At 44.9% G+C, this 19,049-nt stretch overlaps 1 protein-coding gene across 1 annotated transcript in view; it reads left to right on the top strand.

The window, feature by feature from the left end:
• The first annotated feature begins 15,765 nt into the window (after positions 1-15,765).
• Positions 15,766-19,049, top strand: part of LOC120033056 (xylosyltransferase 1-like) — a 126,225-nt gene continuing 122,941 nt past the window's right edge. The window contains exon 1 of the mRNA XM_038979343.1: positions 15,766-16,053. Coding sequence (XP_038835271.1) covers positions 15,766-16,053 — 288 coding nt within the window. The remainder of the gene's footprint in view (positions 16,054-19,049) is intronic.

Genomic DNA, 19,049 nt, shown 5'->3' with positions numbered 1-19,049 from the left:
TCAAAAGTAGTGCACCAGATGAGTAATAGGGTGTCATTTGGGACGCACAACACAGATCTAGTCTAATAGATAATGCATGATGCATAGTGCTTCAAGTCAATGTGACAGGAACATAAACTGTGTGTTTGATGTCAGGTAGCGTGTTATTTGTGCTTTTGCGCATACAGTACCATAAACCCTGCCAGGAACAACGTAGAAACTAACCTCCAACCCCTGTCGTTGAGAATGTGACTATGAATATAGATGTGTGTGTTTCTATTAGATAGGCAATTCCTAGATAGGGACTGGAGTTTTGCCTGACTGCATGATCTGACCAGGAAAAGCTCCTGTCCCTACAGATATAGATAGAGGCTTCTAAAACAAGTGGTGTGAAATGATGTAACCTGCGAAACACGGAGCACGTACGGCATCGCCTAGGGTCCTCTACACGCCTTTCCTTTTAACCTTGGTGTTCTCCCTGATTCCCGCACTTCTACTACAACACATGTAGCCTTGAGCACTTGACTCCCCCCTGACAAGTAGAGGTAGAGACAGGGGAGAGAGGGAGAGGAGGAGAGGGGAGAGATGAGAGAGACGTAGCATTGAGCACTTGACTCCCCCCTGACAACTAAAGGGGAAATGGGGAGTGGGGGAGAGGAGAGGAGAGGAAGAAGGAGGGAGAGAGTGAGAGATAGAAAGAGAGAGGGAGAGAGAGAGATGGAGTCCCCACGGGACAGCCATTGGCATTCCGAACCGCGGGTCCCCTATCTCTACGCTCGTGCTGAGAATTCCGAGAAAAAAAATGGCGCCCCTAGGAGAGGTTGTCATATGTAACTCAGCTCTTTGCTAGATTGACGCTAAGCGTGTGATCACAGGATTGTTCTACCATAGTGACACTGAAAGGCTTGTGTGGTTTAGCAGTGTTGTGTGTCGTCCATATGATCAATATGGTGACATCAAGTGGTAAGATCAAAATGGCTTGTTACTTCTTTCTTACTGATTTAGCTACCACACCATTGAGTCAACGGAATCTTCAAAGAGCAGACATTGAATCGATTAGAACAGAACAATGAAAAGATAATCAGTTCCTACATAGAAAACTCTAATTGATACTGAACAATGTGAAGCATAATGTCCACTGAACATCCTTTTGAATCTGCAGTATGACCTTAGCATTGTTATACTGTACAGACTTCATAAGAGGAACACATTGAAAACACTCTTCTCTCTCTCTCTCTCTCTCTCTCTCTCTCTCTCTCTCTCTCTCTCTCTCTCTCTCTCTCTCTCTCTCTCTCTCTCTCTCTCGCTCTCTCTCTCTCTCTCTCTCTCTCTCTCTCTCTCTCTCTCTCTCTCTCTCTCTCTCTCTCTCTCTCTCTCTTCTCCTCCTGTGGTTTTCAGAGGACCATTGTCTTACCCTCCTGCACTGATCAAATCTCGCCCTCCCTCTAGGGATAATAACAGTGGCTGTCTGCTTACTCATGTTTTTTTCAGCCCGTAAGAGAATGCTGCTTGTGACTGTAACTTAAAACGGTGCCTAAAGTGAAAAGGAATAATAGTGACATTAACGCCCCCCCACACACAAACACACACCCATAAACGCCAATAAGTCATTCCCTCCCGACACATCACACATCACACATACACACTTTTTGTGGCCATAACTGAATCATCCTCCGCTCTTCAGACCGCATCGACTTGAATGGGAATGTCCATTCTAGTAATTGTAATTCTATGGTGCTAACTCTCTGTCATTTTTGCGCTGTTATTTATGAAAGGAGTGCTTCCTGGGAATATTGGACAGTAGTGGATGAGCTGGTACAGGGCACAAGCTGTTGCCAAAGACAGGGAAGAAGTAAGTAAACTGCCTTGAAATTACCTTTTTAGTAATTATATGTCTATGGTGCCGGCTACCTATAGTAACCAGTCTCCCCTTTAGCCATTTTGTGGGCTGTATTAACCTTCCCCATGCACACTGGTCCAGCGGTTTCACACTACATTTCCCCCTATCGTTTACCACACGATTGGCTATGAGTGAGAGAGAGAGAGAGAGAGAGAGAGAGAGAGAGAGAGAGAGAGAGAGAGAGAGAGAGAGAGAGAGAGAGAGAGAGAGAGAGAGAGAGAGAGAGAGAGAGGTCTGGTAATGTGATTTTGAGTGATGCTCGTGTCATTACCTTGCTTCAAAGTCAGCAACAACAACACATTAATAAGACACACTCGGCTTACTCTGGTGAACATGGCCCGTTAGCCAACGGGATAGAGCCATTGGTATAAACGAGGAAGTGGCAGATGCGTACAGTATATAGGCCTACTGTTCAGAGTGAGATATTGTGCTGTTTACAGGTATGGTCTAAGAGGGAAGCGATTTAGTAAGAGATGTTTTTTCTTTAATGGTAATTTAATAACTTTGTAATGACTTTAAAGGCTCTGTCTAAGCATTGAGGACAGGAGAGTAACTCTAACATGACACAGCTGCTCTTTAGAAAGACTTAATCATGAACTTTGTGATAGAATGAATTTCTCTACTGATTTCTTCTCCCCATCATGGAGTTACAGTACATTGGCCAGAAATAGAATGGGCTGTCTGATTAACTAATAAAATAATCACATTCATATTCATAACTGAAGAACTGCAATGCTGGGCTGATTCATCAAAGAGTCATTTATTCATCAAAGAGTCATTTATTCATCAAAGAGTCATTTGCCAGCGATGCTCTGTTGGATTGGCTCATCAAATAATCATATTGGTCTGAAATACACCTCTGGATCATTTAATCAGTCTGGATCAGAGTCGCACACACACAGGCATGCACGTACGCACAGACACGCAGGACGGACACAGGCACACACACAGGCATGCACGTACGCACAGACACGCAGGGCGGACACAGGCACACACACAGGCATGCACGTACGCACAGACACGCAGGGCGGACACAGGCACACACACAGGCCTGCACGTACGCACAGACACGCAGGGCGGACACAGGCACACACACAGGCATGCACGTACGCACAGACACGCAGGGCGGACACAGGCACACACACAGGCATGCACGTACGCACAGACACGCAGGACGGACACAGGCACACACACAGGCATGCACGTACGCACAGACACGCAGGGCGGACACAGGCACACACATAGGCATGCACGTACGCACAGACACACAGGGCGGACACAGGCACACACACAGGCATGCACGTACGCACAGACACACAGGGCGGACACAGGCACACACACAGGCATGCACGTACGCACAGACACACAGGGCGGACACAGGCACACACACAGGCATGCACGTACGCACAGACACGCAGGGCGGACACAGGCACACACACAGGCATGCACGTACGCACAGACACGCAGGGCGGACACAGGCACACACACAGGCATGCACGTACGCACAGACACGCAGGGCGGACACAGGCACACACACAGGCATGCACGTACGCACAGACACGCAGGGCGGACACAGGCACACACACAGGCATGCACGTACGCACAGACACGCAGGGCGGACACAGGCACACACACAGGCATGCACGTACACACACACACTGTTTGCTAGTCTGCTGCATGGCATTGTCTGGGCTTTCTAATAGTCATGCGACTGACTGAGTGCTGGGGGGATTGTAGTTAACAATCTTAATCTGGTTGGACAACAGGAGCGCCGATGTCCAGTGGCTATGGGCTAAGGACAGGGGGACCTTGACTGTGTGTGTGTGTGTGTGTGTGTGTGTGTGTGTGTGTGTGTGTGTGTGTGTGTGTGTGTGTGTGTGTGTGTGTGTGTGTGTGTGTGTGTGTGTGTGTGTGTGTGTGTGTGTGTGTGTGTGTGTGTGTGTGTGTAGGTGTGTGTAGGTGTGTGTAGGTGTGTGTGTGTGTGTAGGTGTGTGTGAGACTGACTCCGAGTAGGCGGCTTCCTCACACACTGGCTTGGCTTATTGTCTCTACCCTAATGTGACTACTGTACCCAACTATGGTAGAGAGGGAGGGTGGTGCCACTAGCCTGGAACGAGACAAATAAGAAGCTCAGAGACAATCTCAGACAGACAAGTTGTCCAGACTAAATACTGAGACTTCGCTCTTCAGAGACTGACATCAAAACATAACCGACACAATACCTAGGAGGAAGGCCAAACCTGTGTAATAAACAATGAGAGAGAGAGAGAGAGAGAGAGAGAGAGAGAGAGAGAGAGAGAGAGAGAGAGAGAGAGAGAGAGAGAAGGAAAAAATACCGTAACAAATCCTGAGTCAAAAAGAGCATACAGTCAATCAGTCAGTCAGTTAGTCATCCATCCATCCAACCAGTACGCCATCCAACCAGTACGCCATCCAACCAGTACGCCATCCAACCAGTACGCCATCCAACCAGTACGCCATCCAACCAGTACGCCATCCATCCAGTTCGCCATCCAACCAGTTCGCCATCCAACCAGTACGCCATCCAACCAGTACGCCATCCAACCAGTACGCCATCCAACCAGTACGCCATCCATCCAGTTCGCCATCCAACCAGTTCGCCATCCAACCAGTACGCCATCCAACCAGTACGCCATCCAACCAGTACGCCATTCAACCAGTACGCCATCCAACCAGTACGCCATCCAACCAGTACGCGCTCCAACCAGTTTCGCCACTCCTTTGGTTTGTTGAGAGATACAGACAGACAGACAGACAGACAGACAGACAGACAGACAGACAGACAGACAGACAGACAGACAGACAGACAGACAGACAGACAGACAGACAGACAGACAGACAGACAGACAGAGACAGGAATAAAGCCTTAGAGAGTCAACCATCCAGCCTATCCTGTAGTCTGTACCAGTCAGTCAACCATCCAGCCTATCCTGTAGTCTGTTCCAGTCAGTCAACCATCCAGCCTATCCTGTAGTCTGTAACAGTCAGTCAACCATCCAGCCTATCCTGTAGTCTGTACCAGTCAGTCAACCATCCAGCCTATCCTGTAGTCTGTACCAGTCAGTCAACCATCCAGCCTATCCTGTAGTAGGTACCAGTCAGTCAACCATCCAGCCTATCATGTAGTCTGTAGCAGTCAGTCAACCATCCAGCCTATCCTGTAGTGTGTACCAGTCAGTCAACCATCCAGCCTATCCTGTAGTCTGTACCAGTTAGTCAACCATCCAGCATATCCTGTAGTCTGTATCAGTCAGTCAACCATCCAGCATATCCTGTAGTCTGTACCAGTCAGTCAACCATCCAGCCTATCCTGTAGTCTGTAACAGTCAGTCAACCATCCAGCCTATCCTGTAGTCTGTATCAGTCAGTCAGCCATCCAGCCTATCCTGTAGTCTGTAACAGTCAGTCAACCATCCAGACTATCCTGTAGTCTGTAACAGTCAGTCAGCCATCCAGCCTATCCTGTAGTCTGTATCAGTCAGTCAACCATCCAGCCTATCCTGTAGTCTGTACCAGTCAGTCAACCATCCAGCCTATCCTGTAGTCTGTATCAGTCAGTCAGCCATCCAGCCTATCCTGTAGTCTGTTCCAGTCAGTCAACTATCCAGCCTATCCTGTAGACTGTATAGTCTGGGCTGACTGCCAGTAGAAGAGCAGAGAGCCTCCACCAGACGGTCAGGGGCCTGGTGTTTGGTTTATAGCAGTTAAAGCACTGTTTATCTAGTGTGGATGAGAGACGCTTGACCCCCACACACACTCTTCCCTCCTCACCACCCGCATTAGACACCTGCAATTAACTAATGATAGATCCATGGCCCTGCTCTGGAACTGAGCCTGCCGCATACATATTGTTATAGTAACAGAACAGAGTCTGTGTAGAGTGGTGTATGTTTGTAACAGAACAGAGTCTGTGTAGAGTGGTGTATGTTTGTAACAGAACAGAGTCTGTGTAGAGTGGTGTATGTTTGTAACAGAACAGAGTCTGTGTAGAGTGGTGTATGTTTGTAACAGAACAGAGTCTGTGTAGAGTGGTGTATGTTTGTAACAGAACAGAGTCTGTGTAGAGTGGTGTATGTTTGTAACAGAACAGAGTCTGTGTAGAGTGGTGTATGTTTGTAACAGAACAGAGTCTGTGTAGAGTGGTGTATGTTTGTAACAGAACAGAGTCTGTGTAGAGTGGTGTATGTTTGTAACAGAACAGAGTCTGTGTAGAGTGGTGTATGTTTGTAACAGAACAGAGTCTGTGTAGAGTGGTGTATGTTTGTAACAGAACAGAGTCTGTGTAGAGTGGTGTATGTTTGTAACAGAACAGAGTCTGTGTAGAGTGGTGTATGTTTGTAACAGAACAGAGTCTGTGTAGAGTGGTGTATGTTTGTGTGGGTTTTGGGGTGGGGATGTAGGTTCGGGGTTGTGTGTGTGTGTATGTGTGTGCTTGCGAGTGTGTGTAGTTGCCAGTGTGTGTCTGTGTGTGTGTGTGTGTGTCTGTGTGTGTGTGTGTGTGTGTGTGTGTGTGTGTGTGTGTGTGTGTGTGTGTGTGTGTGTGTGTGTGTGTGTGCCCAGCTTCAGGCATGGGGGGGAACTCAGTCAGAGTTACAATAGTAGAACACACAAGGTGCAATTCTGAAAAGTGGTTGTGCATCAGCAGTTTTCATTTTGTTATGTCACTCACTGACATTTTTTAGATTAGTAAATTAGTCTTGCCAGCTAATCTAAACTTGTAGTAATCATGGCCTTCAGGGGTCACTAACATTGATTTTGTTAGTGACACTCAGATATGATTAACATGGCATAAGTATATGGCAAAATCTTTGAATTTCAGGAAATTATCTTTAAAACTGCTGAAAATGATCTCCACCACATGGGAAAATTTATAGAATTACAGAAAACTTGCTTTAAAACTGCAACATTTTCTCTACGCCCCATGGCAAAAGGTGTAGAATTGCAGAAAATGAACTTTAAAAGGTGAAATGTTTCTCTCCGCTGTCAAGAGGGTGGCAACTAAAATGTTTAGCCGGCAAGGTGGCTGGGGGCCCACAACAAAATCTCACTTAGGGACCCCAAAAGGCTAGAACCGTGCAAGCTTGTGTGAGTGCGAGTGTGGATGTGTGTGTTGTAAGGAACTGTTGAACATTATGCACACATTGGTCTGTCCCACACAGAGGAAATGTCACACAGAGGAAATGTCGTTTCTACTCACTCTGCCAAAAGTAAGGTTTTGAAGGCGTTAAATTTAAGAGGGCGGCACTTCACAAATGAGATCAGATTCATCATTATCCTAATTACAATCTCATCTGGCACTGTATGTACATTCACAACAAATGACTCATATATCATTGGTCCACAGTCAGCTTGCCCAATCACAACCCTTCTCATTTCAGACTTTGCCCTAATGTGCAACGTGAAGCGATGCTACAGAACCTCCTACTGCACTGAATCGTAGATGGACAAACAAGTCGATATGCAGGCCACTGACTCCATTCTATTCCATTACTGAGCGGACAAAAGTTAACCCACAATAAAACAGATAGAGACAATGTAAAAGTTAGGAAGAGGAGGGGGAGGAAGAGGAGGACGAGGAGGAGGAGAATATAACAAGATTAATTCCCAATTTATTTAAGAGGAAAGTAGGAATCACAGAAGCTTGTTATTGATTTGAAGACAAGAAGGTTGGAAACACTATTAGTGTTTAATGCTGAATACCAGGCCCGTATCTCAAATGGCACCCTATTCCCTATATAGTGCACCAAAAGTAGTGCACTATATAGGGAATAGGGTGCCATTTGAGACACAGCCCTGTGGTAACAGGAGTGAGAAATGTCTAGTTCCACGCCACCTCCTCCACACTATCTACAGATATCGGATATGCCATTAAAGTTTTGATGATAATGGATTCGAATGAAACTTCTCCCAAGATAAATTTATGTTTTATGTTTCTTAAGAGAACTAGAGCACACTTGAGTATCCAAAGGGAATGTGCTTGTGTGAAGCTCGGAAGAAAGTTTACTTTCTTCACAAATCCACTCAAAGATACAATATATTGTTGACGGATAATTTAATCGGTGTTCAGTTTGATTGTCGGATAACAGACTTTTGTTGGATCATAGACTGCTAAAACATATCAAAGATTTCGAGGGTTACTTGAACTAATTTCTTGATCTATATTTAGTTCTGTTTGGGAAATACTGAGCAAAAAAAGGTCTGCTAGAAGGAAGAGAACATTTTAATTGCGTTAGCAAAGAGAAGCTTGAAACGTCTGAAAACTTGGAAGTTATTCTAGCAGCCATGATTAAGGAGAACAAGGTCATAGCTGCCTCGCACATGTTATAACCTCCCTATGACCTCTCTATGAGAGGTCGTTGCTAATCAGCGAGACCTGTATAATCACTCTCCCCTACACAGCTGAAGCCTCGGCCCCTGAGAGACACAACTTGGCTGGCTTTCCTCCCCCTCTTCTCACCCCTCCCGGCCTCCTTCACTCTCTTTCCTCCCCCTCTCCTCACCCCTCCGGCCTCCTTCACTCTCTTTCCTCCCTCTCTCCTCACCCCTCCCGGCCACCTTCAATATCTTTGTTCTTTGTTCTCTTGCTCTTCCTTCCCTTCTCTCCCTCTCTCCCTCCCTCCATCCCTCATTTTTGACCCCCTCCTCTCTTTGGTCTTGTTCCTATCCTCTCTTCCTTCCTCACCCCTCCCTTCTTTTTTCTCACCTTCCATCTTTCTCTCCCCCTCTTTTTGGTCTTGCTTCTATTTTTACAGTTCTAACAAGGTTGTTCAGCCACAGAGGGACTGGTGGAGGAGATGCAGTGAAGGAGAGAGCGTGTTGAGAGAAATCGATGATGTCGAGTACTCCAGGCTGTTGTAGAGAGAGAGAGGGGCCCTTGGAGGCCCCTGAGGGCCAAAGAGTGTGCCCCCTGGGAGGACAAGAGGGGTAGAGATCTGGACCTAAGGGCCACAGTTAGAGACATTAACTGACAACCTCACCCCTAGTATTGACAGATGAAGAGAAGCAGCTGGGGTAGAGGTGTGTGAGTGGAATGAAAACTAGGCTTGAACAACATCTAGCATTGTACTTACTGAACCAGCCTGTGGTGAAAAATTGATTTGTTATCTGAATGGCTTCTGTACTTATTAAAAACCAACCCGCAATTACATAGTAGCTTAAAGTACATGAAAAGGTATGTTAGTGGAAGGAAAACTAGGCTTTAAGAACGGTCTTGTCCTTACTATACAGTATACTGTACATGCCTGTGGTGGAAAATGGCCCAATAGCAATTGTTGTCAAATTGTTAAGAATTGAAATGGGAATCCCAAGCACACATTTATCTGCCCAATGCAATTGACATTCTGTCTAGTAACTGTTTATGAATACACGTTGTGAAACGTAATGAATGTAGCTAATAACCAATAACTTCCTATTGAGCCTGAAGGAGATTCACATAGATTTCCACAGAGGTCAGACACAGTAATATTCTTACTCCACAGACTCTGTGTCATATAAATAACTCATGGTATGATGGAAGACTTTAATGTACAATCTCATTCTCTTGTCTTTCAGACAGAGAGCCCATTCAAATCCATTTAACCCAGACACACATCATGTATAGTCAGCAAAAGAAATGGGAAGGGGTGTGTTTGTGTGTGTGTGTGTTTGTGTGTGTGTGTGTGTGAGCATGCATTCATATGAGCATGTGTGTGTGATCAATTATTCAATAGTCTAATGAAGGAACACAGGGGTAAATTTGCTCTGTAATAATCTGTCCAAGTGAAGGAGTCAAAATGGCCATAAGGTAGACGGGGACATCTGTAACGGCTGTCTAATTCCTCCTCCTCGGATGAGGAGAAGGAGTAAGGGTCGGACCAAAACGCAGCGTTGTATGATGACATACTGATTTATTTAAATAAAGACGAAACACGAAGAACACTTGAATTGATTACAAAATAACAAACGACGTAGACTGACCTGAACATAAGAACTTACATAAACACGAAGAACGCATGAAACAGGAACAGACTACCCAAACGAACGAACAAACGAAACAGTCCCGTGTGGTAGACACAGACACAGGAACAATCACCCACAAAAAAACAGTGAGAACAGCCTACCTTAATATGGTTCTCAATCAGAGGAAACGTCAAACACCTGCCTCTAATTGAGAACCATATCAGGCAACACATTTAACCCAACATAGAAACACATAACATAGAATGCCCACCCCAACTCACGCCCTGACCAAGTAAACACATACAAAAACAAGGAAAACACGTCAGGAACGTGACAACATCGACATCAGTAGGTTTAAAGCTACAGAGAAAAACACCCATAAATCCTCAGGGTGATGTTCAGAAGGCACACACATGTTGAAAAGGGAATCAGAACACTCATTTTTGTTTTCTTTTGCAAAATGTTTTTCTACGTTGTGCCTTATTGAAGATGACCCAGTTTGAGGTTTAATGCTAAAGGGAGATGTACCCATAAAACTTCAGGGTCATGTTCAGTAGGTTTTGAAACTGGGAGGTGCTATCATGAACTTGTCCAATAAGAATGCTCATTTTTGTTTTCTGTTACAACATGTTTTGCCACGTTGTGGTAACTGAACACAACCCAGGTTGAGGTTACTGACAGGGCAGTTGTAGGATAGAGGTGCTTCCTCTGAATGGGTGAAATGCTCCACGTAGCCCTTTACTGCAGTCAAATGACCTAGTGGTCTCATGGATGGAATGTTATTCATATTTTTCAGAATTTCATAATAAATAAAGTTTTTTTTTTTTTAAATGCACGAAAATCTGATGTTTCTATGTCAAACGGTGTTGTTATTTTTCAGTCTCCTGTGATGTATATAAAGTGTAATATTGGGATGCAAACTCACAATGTAATACATTTCAACTGTGTATCTGACATGGTACAGGTGTCTTCTCTTTATTAAGCCCATAACCATGTGTGTGAGGTGTATACTTTTTTCTCAAAGTAGATTTGTTTAAGACTACCCAGAAACACTCTGTGTGACCCTGATTTAGCCCACTGGAGTGTTTCCTCCAACCCCATTTCTCCAGGACCAATCTTTTGCTCCAGCCCAACACTAGCCAAGCACGCCTACAGTATGTTTCTGTTGGGACGATAGGATCATCCATGTATAATGGAAGGGTTTGCTGCTCAAGTGCTGAGCATTGGGATCATGTTGGTTAGTGTCTACTGTGTGATAGGGTGTGCAGTGTTGGTTGGTGTCTACTGTGTGATAGGGTGTGCAGTGTTGGTTGGTGTCTACTGTGTGATAGGGTGTGCAGTGTTGGTTGGTGTCTACTGTGTGATAGGGTGTGCAGTGTTGGTTGGTGTCTACTGTGTGATAGGGTGTGCAGTGTTGGTTGGTGTCTACTGTGTGATAGGGTGTGCAGTGTTGCAGTGGAATACATTGATTTATCCATGATTTATCCATCTCCTTGTCTGAAGTCTCAAATGAGAACACACACACACACACACACACACACACACACACACACACACACACACACACACACACACTTATACATTCTGCTCTCTGTCTCAGCACCGTGTCACCTGGGAGAACATGGCTGTACTTATGTAGAGGATTACAGAACTGCTGCAGAGCGTGACTCACACACAGGCTTGGGCACACACACATCCACACACTCACGCACAAATACACACACACCTAGACCTCCCCCCTCCCACACACACACACAGCAACACTCCTCCAGATCCACCATGAACTATGACTGCTGTAGATGGAGTGGGATTACTCTCCCTGTGACATGTGCCACCTTTATGCTGAATGGCTTCAATGTCACAACACGAACCAGTCACCGGCTCTGTAGGGAGCAAATTTATGCGACACGTCCCCATGACTCCCAAGTGACCTTTAGCTGAACTGTGGGGACAGGGGTGGCGTTAGGTGAGGCTTGTCCTTAAGCGCAGATCTAGGATCAGCTTTCCCTTCCTGAATGCTAAGTTTTGCCATTGTGGGGGAAAAACAAAACAACATCAAATTGACCTTTGAGCAGTCTCTTCTCTAGGGGCTAATTCACCCTACTACCCTGCATGGACTCTACCTCTGTAACCCTCTAACCCTGTGACCTATTCACCTTTGACCACAAGAACAGGAACTCAATACAAACCTTGTTGTCTAGCACGATTAGATAGAGTATAAGCCCTCAACATGTCAGTGTTACACCAACTAATTACCAAGGATCTCCTTTCAACACATTCCATGTTTCCTTCCTCTTCGTATGCTTCGACCAAACCCGTAGCCATGATGTCAGAATGTGACTAGCCATCTCTGTCTTCTGTCTTCTTCTACTACTGAATGAAAAGATTGACCTCTCCACAGCTCCCCAAACGCTACGTCTCAAGGACAAGCGAGTGAGGCGCCCAAGGCATGACCAGTCATCTCGCCTGACCCACACATACCCTCTCCCTCAGACTTCTTCGCTTCTGACTGACACTGCAGAGAAGAAGGAGAGAGAGAGAGAGAGAGAGAGAGAGAGAGAGAGAGAGAGAGAGAGAGAGAGAGAGAGAGAGAGAGAGAGAGCACTGTACATAGCCATAATATGACATTTGAAATGTATCTATTCCTTTGAAACTTGTGAGTGTAATGTTGACTGTTCATTTTTTTATTGATTATTTCACTTCTGTTTATTGTCTAATTAACTTGCTTTGGCAATGTAAAGATATGTTTCCCCTGCCAATAAAGCCCGTTGAATTGAGAGAAAGAGAGAGAGAGCGAGCGAGAGAGAGAGAGAGAAAGAGAGAGATGCAGCCTAGCACCAATCTGGTCAGTGTTGGTCAGTGTCTGTGCTTGACTGATGAGGGGGTCAGCTTTATTTAAATTCATCAGCCGTGGGGACCGGAAGCCATCGCTACGGCGACAGTGGGGCCAAGCTATCCCCCAGGCAACGGAGCATCGGCTAATGAGAAGAGCTAGTTCTGCTGCCTGAGAAGTTGTAGTTGTACCCTCTCTCGCTTTCTGATTTTCTCTCTCTCTTTCTCTCTCCTCCGTCTGTTGCTCGCTCTCTCCCTCCTCCGTCTCTCAACTTCTCTTTGTGTGCCCCTGCCTCTTCCCGTCCCTCCTACATCTCTCTCTCTCTCTCTGTCTCTCTCACTAAAACTTTCTACCTCTACATTTTTCTCACATTCCTTCTGTCTCCCGTCTCTTTCCCCTGACTGTGAGTCTTATCTATTTTTCTCACTTTCTCTCCCCCAGACCTTCTTTCTCCTTATCCATATCCATTATTTCTACTCTCTCTTTTCTCCTCCCTTATTGCCTTTCCTCACATGCTCATCCATATCAAGGTCATTTCTTCTTTCTTTCCCACTGTCTCTCACCTTGACAACATTTTTAAAATGTAGAAGACGTTCAAATGTCTCAGGAATGTGTGTGACCACAAAGCTATTTTGAATTTCAATGTGACGTTTATCTAGTAGTATGGTGTGTGTGCGCGTGCGTGTGTGCGTGTCTGTATGTGTGTCTGTGATCTGGGGGTCCTTATCGCTTTTGGACAGTAACATAGATTTTTGTTTGCCGAAGGTAACAGCACCTTGGTAATCAAATGTGTGCTGCAATTTAAATGCTAAATAAATGCGAAGAAAACTATCATGGAATGTACAATATGAACATACTGTATATTAAATATAATATAGAGTTGTCTTGTCAATGGATGAATAGAACGAGGCTTGGCCCAACTGGTCCTCTTTTGTCCATGTACCCACTTGAGTTCTTACATCCGGTTGATATACTGCATGTCTTGTTGGGTGAATGGACAAATGTTTCACTGATACTGCCAGGTAAAATTGAATGGCGTGTGGTTTGGTGCTAGACCACCTTCTGTTGCTAGGATACAGCTAGAATTAACATAATACAGCTAGAATTAACACTGTTTGTGCCTAATGTCAGGCGTCTGTCTGTTTTCGATTGGCAGCTAGGCTGAGAATAAACACTATCTAAAAATGCAAGGCATGCTGACAATGTGTGGCATGTCATAATTAACCAGTCTGGAGAAACACAACAAGGTCAGAGACTAATAACTATGTATTTTTGTTTTAGCCAAGGCTGTTGTTTTGAGCTTTGCATAATGTGCTTTGTCTAGCCTTTCTGCCTCTCAAATGTATTCCTTCAGGTGAAACACACACACACGCACACACACAGTGGTCTGTGTACTTACTGTCTGCAGAAAAATAATAACTCACTCTACCTAATGCTACCATCTCCGCGTTTCCGCCTGTAGTCACACTCTGTAATCCAACTCCCATTGAAAAGGTTGGGATATGCAAAACCTGCCTTCAAAATATCAGAGAAACAATTTTCCTGTTTTGCACCAATTATGCAATTTTCGACTTACCAAATCCACCCATCAATTTGTGTCCGCTAGGCCTGGTGTACTGTAGGTAGACACACACTCTGTGTGAATGCTATCTTATTTATTCACCGTCAGTGGTTCATTGCCCTTAAGCAAAGAGCAGAACAGCCTCAGCGTGGATTGCCTAGTTGATAGTGTTGACGTTTGTTGACTTATTAAAGAGTAGCAGTGTGGACTTATAAGGAAGGAAGGGAGAACACACACACTTACACACCGCAAATACACACTGCAAATACACACACCTACAGAGCTGATGTAGTAGTCCCAGTAGATACTACATCAGCCCTGTGTGTGTGTGTGTATGTGTGTGTGTGTGTGTGTGTGTGTGTGTGTGTGTGTGTGTGTGTGTGTGTGTGTGTGTGTGTGTGTGTGTGTGTGTGTGTGTGTGTGTGTGTGTTACTGTGCATGTGCGTGTGTGTGTGTGCGCACATGTGTGTGTGTGTGTGCGTGTGTGTGTTCTCCCTTCCCTATAAGTCCCAGTAGCTGTACTAGCTCAGCCTTGGCAGACAATTGGATAGCGAAGGTATGATTGCCAGAAAATGAAGCACAATGCACAGGGGCACACAGAGTAAATAAGGATGGAAATCCTCTACATCCATTACAGGAAGTTGCTGTAGTATAAAGTTTGGGCTTGATACTATTGTAAGACCTAGCTCCATTGGAGTCCTCCCTACCTTTCATACACAGCTGTAGGCATAGACGTAGGCCATTTCATATGAATCAAATCATGTTGTAGTGAATTTGGGGTTAACCCCCCACCGAGACTCGAACACAGGTCCAGCGACTGTCAAACCAACATCTTAACTGTTAAATCAAGAGGTCGGAACTTCTTGACGAGGTCATTGCGTGTTGGATTAAGGTCGCTACAATATACTGTACATGAATAACTCTCCTTTTATGGCTCTTATGATCATTTGGTAAATTGGTTATGTTTGAAATGCACATGAAGTGGCATCAATAATTTAATGCATAAGGGGATGGTGAGGGTTGGTCCTAGTGGAGCCTACAGTACATGGGATGGGTGTGAGCTTGTGTTCTATGTGTAAGAAGCTGCAGCGATACACATTTTCTGTGAGCACTGTCCATGGTACTGATATTGTTCAACGGTACATTGTGTTCACCCACATCAACGTTTCCAAAAATATCATTTTTTGTTTGTTTAATCATTAAATGTCGTGGATAGGTATCACGTACATGTGTGAGGTGATAACCCACGTGCTTCGTGCCGAGGTATTTTATACAAGAATTCCAGACGGAGGGCTCTCATTTACCGTCGCTGTGACTCAGAACATTCGGTGAACATCCTGAGCTCGCGCGTAACGTCTTTCAACCACACGATGGCTCTGTGCTGCCTCCTCTCCTCGACGTTCCTCCTAGCCATCGTGAGCTAGATCTAAAAAAAAAACTCCCGTGGTCTCTCCGCTCCTGCTGTCTGTCGCGCTACGCAGAGGCAGGCTATCCGACCTTCTCCTCTCGAGTCCTAGCAGTCAAAGAGTGAAGATGGTTGGCGGCTCGTGCGCTCGCAGGTTGGCCCGCCGCTCGCGTTCCGCCTTGATAGCGGCTCTCACCGTGCTGCTGGTCCAGACGCTGATAGTGTGGAACTTCAGTAGCCTCGATTCCGGGGAAGAACGGGAAAACGGCGGCGGTGGCGCGTCGAACATGAGGGAGAAGAGAGACCGGGTCGGCGGCGGTGGCTACAAAGGCAGCAGCGAGTATATGAAGCGCGAGGTTCAGCTACAGCACCATCCTCCACAAGGGAAAGGAACGGTTCGTCACATACAGCAGCCGGTAAGACTGTAGCTATTATATCCCGTTTACCTACGGCCCATTTTAAGTGTCTGGTAAAGACATAGCCGAAGACTGCATGGTCTACAACCGCTGCTTGAATGATTGTTCCTGTCTGCCTATCTATGCCTGGCTCTTTGGTAGACTGGATGAGCACAGAACCACCTCTCGCGGCTGTATTCATTTTCAAATCAAGATCCTTTTAAATGGAGATGTGCTACTCTGACATGTTACATCGATGTCGCTAGCGTCCCAGCCTCCCGCGCAAAGAGTGACAGATGTACGATGTTGTAGGGATGTTTCCAAATCCAAAACATTATGAAGATGAACAGAATGACAAATGAACGATGCCACATTGGGTCTCCTTCAAATCCATTCGATGTGTAGCCTGTAAATCTAATTTAAAAAATCCACTGGGTGTGAATTTGAACCCAAAACTGTATAATCCAAGCAATATTTAATCACAGCAAATCCTCTAAGGTAATTTCAGATGCGTAAATCGATGCCTCGGGCTACTTACTTTAGGCTACTGCTTGTTATAGGTCAGAAACAATTATTTGTCCTTACAGATAACAATTTCAGCGACACACATGACTGTGTAATGGCCATTTGAAACGCATAATTTGCTAATTGTGTATCAATGCAAAACCGCTTAATGGACTAGTTCATGTGAAAATACCATAGGGAAATGACTGCGTGACGATCCGAGTAGCCACGTATAGCTTATGCAAACGCTACATTCGAGGGAAATGAGAAATGTAAACATGTACATACGAACTCTTGGCTCTAACTAATAAATTGTGTAAATAACCTACACTTTTGGATCGTTGGAGGTTTATGAACGCCATACTACATTAGTTCAGCACCGAAATGAGACCAAATCAAGTTGAAACATTGTTACCACACTACCTATACAGCCGTGGTTTAAATCCACACGCTCCGGGATCCCACATGATCACTGGTCTGTTAGTTGAAATAGTCGTAGTATTAGCAAACACTGGACGGGCAAATTGATAAATCATGCTGAATTAAATTACAGTAGCCTACAGGTTGATATCTGTTCGGTTGTTAATCAATCAATGTTTGACTGGTTTTGTCAAGAGATATGCAGTCTCCAAATAATTTTATTCCATGGCATTAATATGGATATTATATTATTACCACAATATTATAAGCAGTATGATATCTGGACTGTGTTTTTTGTTGTTGAAAAATATGGTGTGTTGTAGCCTATTTGCTGTCGCAATATTTGGAAAACCTTGCATCACATTGTATGGGCTGTATAATCCCATCACTATGGATACAGTATCTTTGATATGGTTGTTATGGGAGATATACTGTAGACGACAGTAGTGTAGGTTCCTCAGTCCTCATATAGCATCCCTCTACACTCTCATCTATCTCCTACGGGTGGTGGGAGCTGTGACTCAGTCTATCCATCAACTCTCTCTCTGTGTGTGTGTGTGTGTGCGTGTGCGTGTGCGTGTGCGTGTGTGTGTGTGTGTTTGCCCTCAGGCTACACAACAACAACATAATGTATGGTAAGTCATTCCAAGGACAGAAACGTGATGAAGATGTCAAGACAGACCTGCTAGGAGTGTGTTTGTGTGTGTGTGCAGTGCACATATAGGGCTCTACCTGTTCAGAAGACAAGCCCCTTCCAGTCTACAAAGAGCCGTTTTGGGTGGTGGTATAATTTCCCCCAAAATTACTGTATATATGTCTTTTTGGTCAATGTTGTTCGGAACCCACTGCCCCCAAAGTGCCGTGGTGTCAAGTTCACCCTGTACGGAGCTCTCACGCCCGGTTGCTCATTTTTTACAGTCTGCCCTGTACGGAGATTGCACGCTCCCAGTATCCAAACATGCTTGGCTTGAGATATGCGGTCACCGATCGAGTGTCTGTAGCTAGCGACCTAGTTTAAATATCAACACTACTGCCACAGCAGCATATTTTGCGGCGGCAGGTAGCCTAGTGGTTAGAGTGTTGGGCCAGTTGGTTGTTGGATTGAATCCCTGAGCTGACAAGGTAAAAATCTGTCGTTCTGCCACTGAACAACTCAGTTAACCCGCTGTTCCCCGGTAGGCCGTCATTGTAAATAAAAATATGTTTTTATCTTGCCTACTTAAATAAAGGTTAAATTAAGAAAATAAAAATATATTTTATTAACACTTGATTTAGCTTACATCATCATCAATATTCAGTCTGGTCGGCTGAAAGACATAGAGGTCAATTACAATCAGTAAAAGAAATGAAGCTAGCTAACTAGCAGATTTACATCAATCATCAACATCAATGATCAGCTGATAGCCCACCCTCTTTTCCCGATGTCAATCATCTCTGTCTTTAGGATTCACCTTAACTAGCTTGCTTAGAATTTGTAAAGACGATGAGTGAGTGTGTTGTTGCAGGAATAAATAGGCCTATGCTCCTAAACTGTTCAAATGGTCCCCTACAGAGGCATTTGGTACATTGTGAGCACCTGCCCCCTGAAAGGTCTGCACAGCCCTGGGTGTGTGTGTGTGTTTTCTCTATGCTATAACAGCATCAGTCTGAGAGACACACTAACAGACCAGGAAGGGTTTTATCACTGTTCCTGTCTAGTAGCGTGGCTGAATTAGCTAAATAGTTCTTGAGTTCTGACACACAGAATCAATTGTGACTGGGCGACAGGGAGATATGTGTCAAAACACATTCATGCTAAGCCAATTGTGGCTGCGATCCCAAATTGCACCATATTCCCTATATAGGTCACTACTTTTGTCCAGGGCACATACAGTTGAAGTCGGAAGTTTACATACACTTAGGTTGGAGTCATTAAAACTAGTTTTTCAACCACTCCACAAATTTCTTGTTAACAAACTATAGTTTTGGCAAGTCGGTTAGGGCATCTACTTTGTGCATGATACAAGTCATTTTACCAACAATTGTTTACAGACAGATTATTTCACTTATAATTCGCTGTATCACATTTCCAGTTGGTCAGAAGTTTACATACA

This window comes from Salvelinus namaycush, chromosome 39 (assembly GCF_016432855.1).
Source record: "Salvelinus namaycush isolate Seneca chromosome 39, SaNama_1.0, whole genome shotgun sequence".
In the NCBI taxonomy this organism is placed as follows: domain Eukaryota; kingdom Metazoa; phylum Chordata; class Actinopteri; order Salmoniformes; family Salmonidae; genus Salvelinus; species Salvelinus namaycush.
This window is presented reverse-complemented; position numbering and strand designations above follow the sequence as displayed.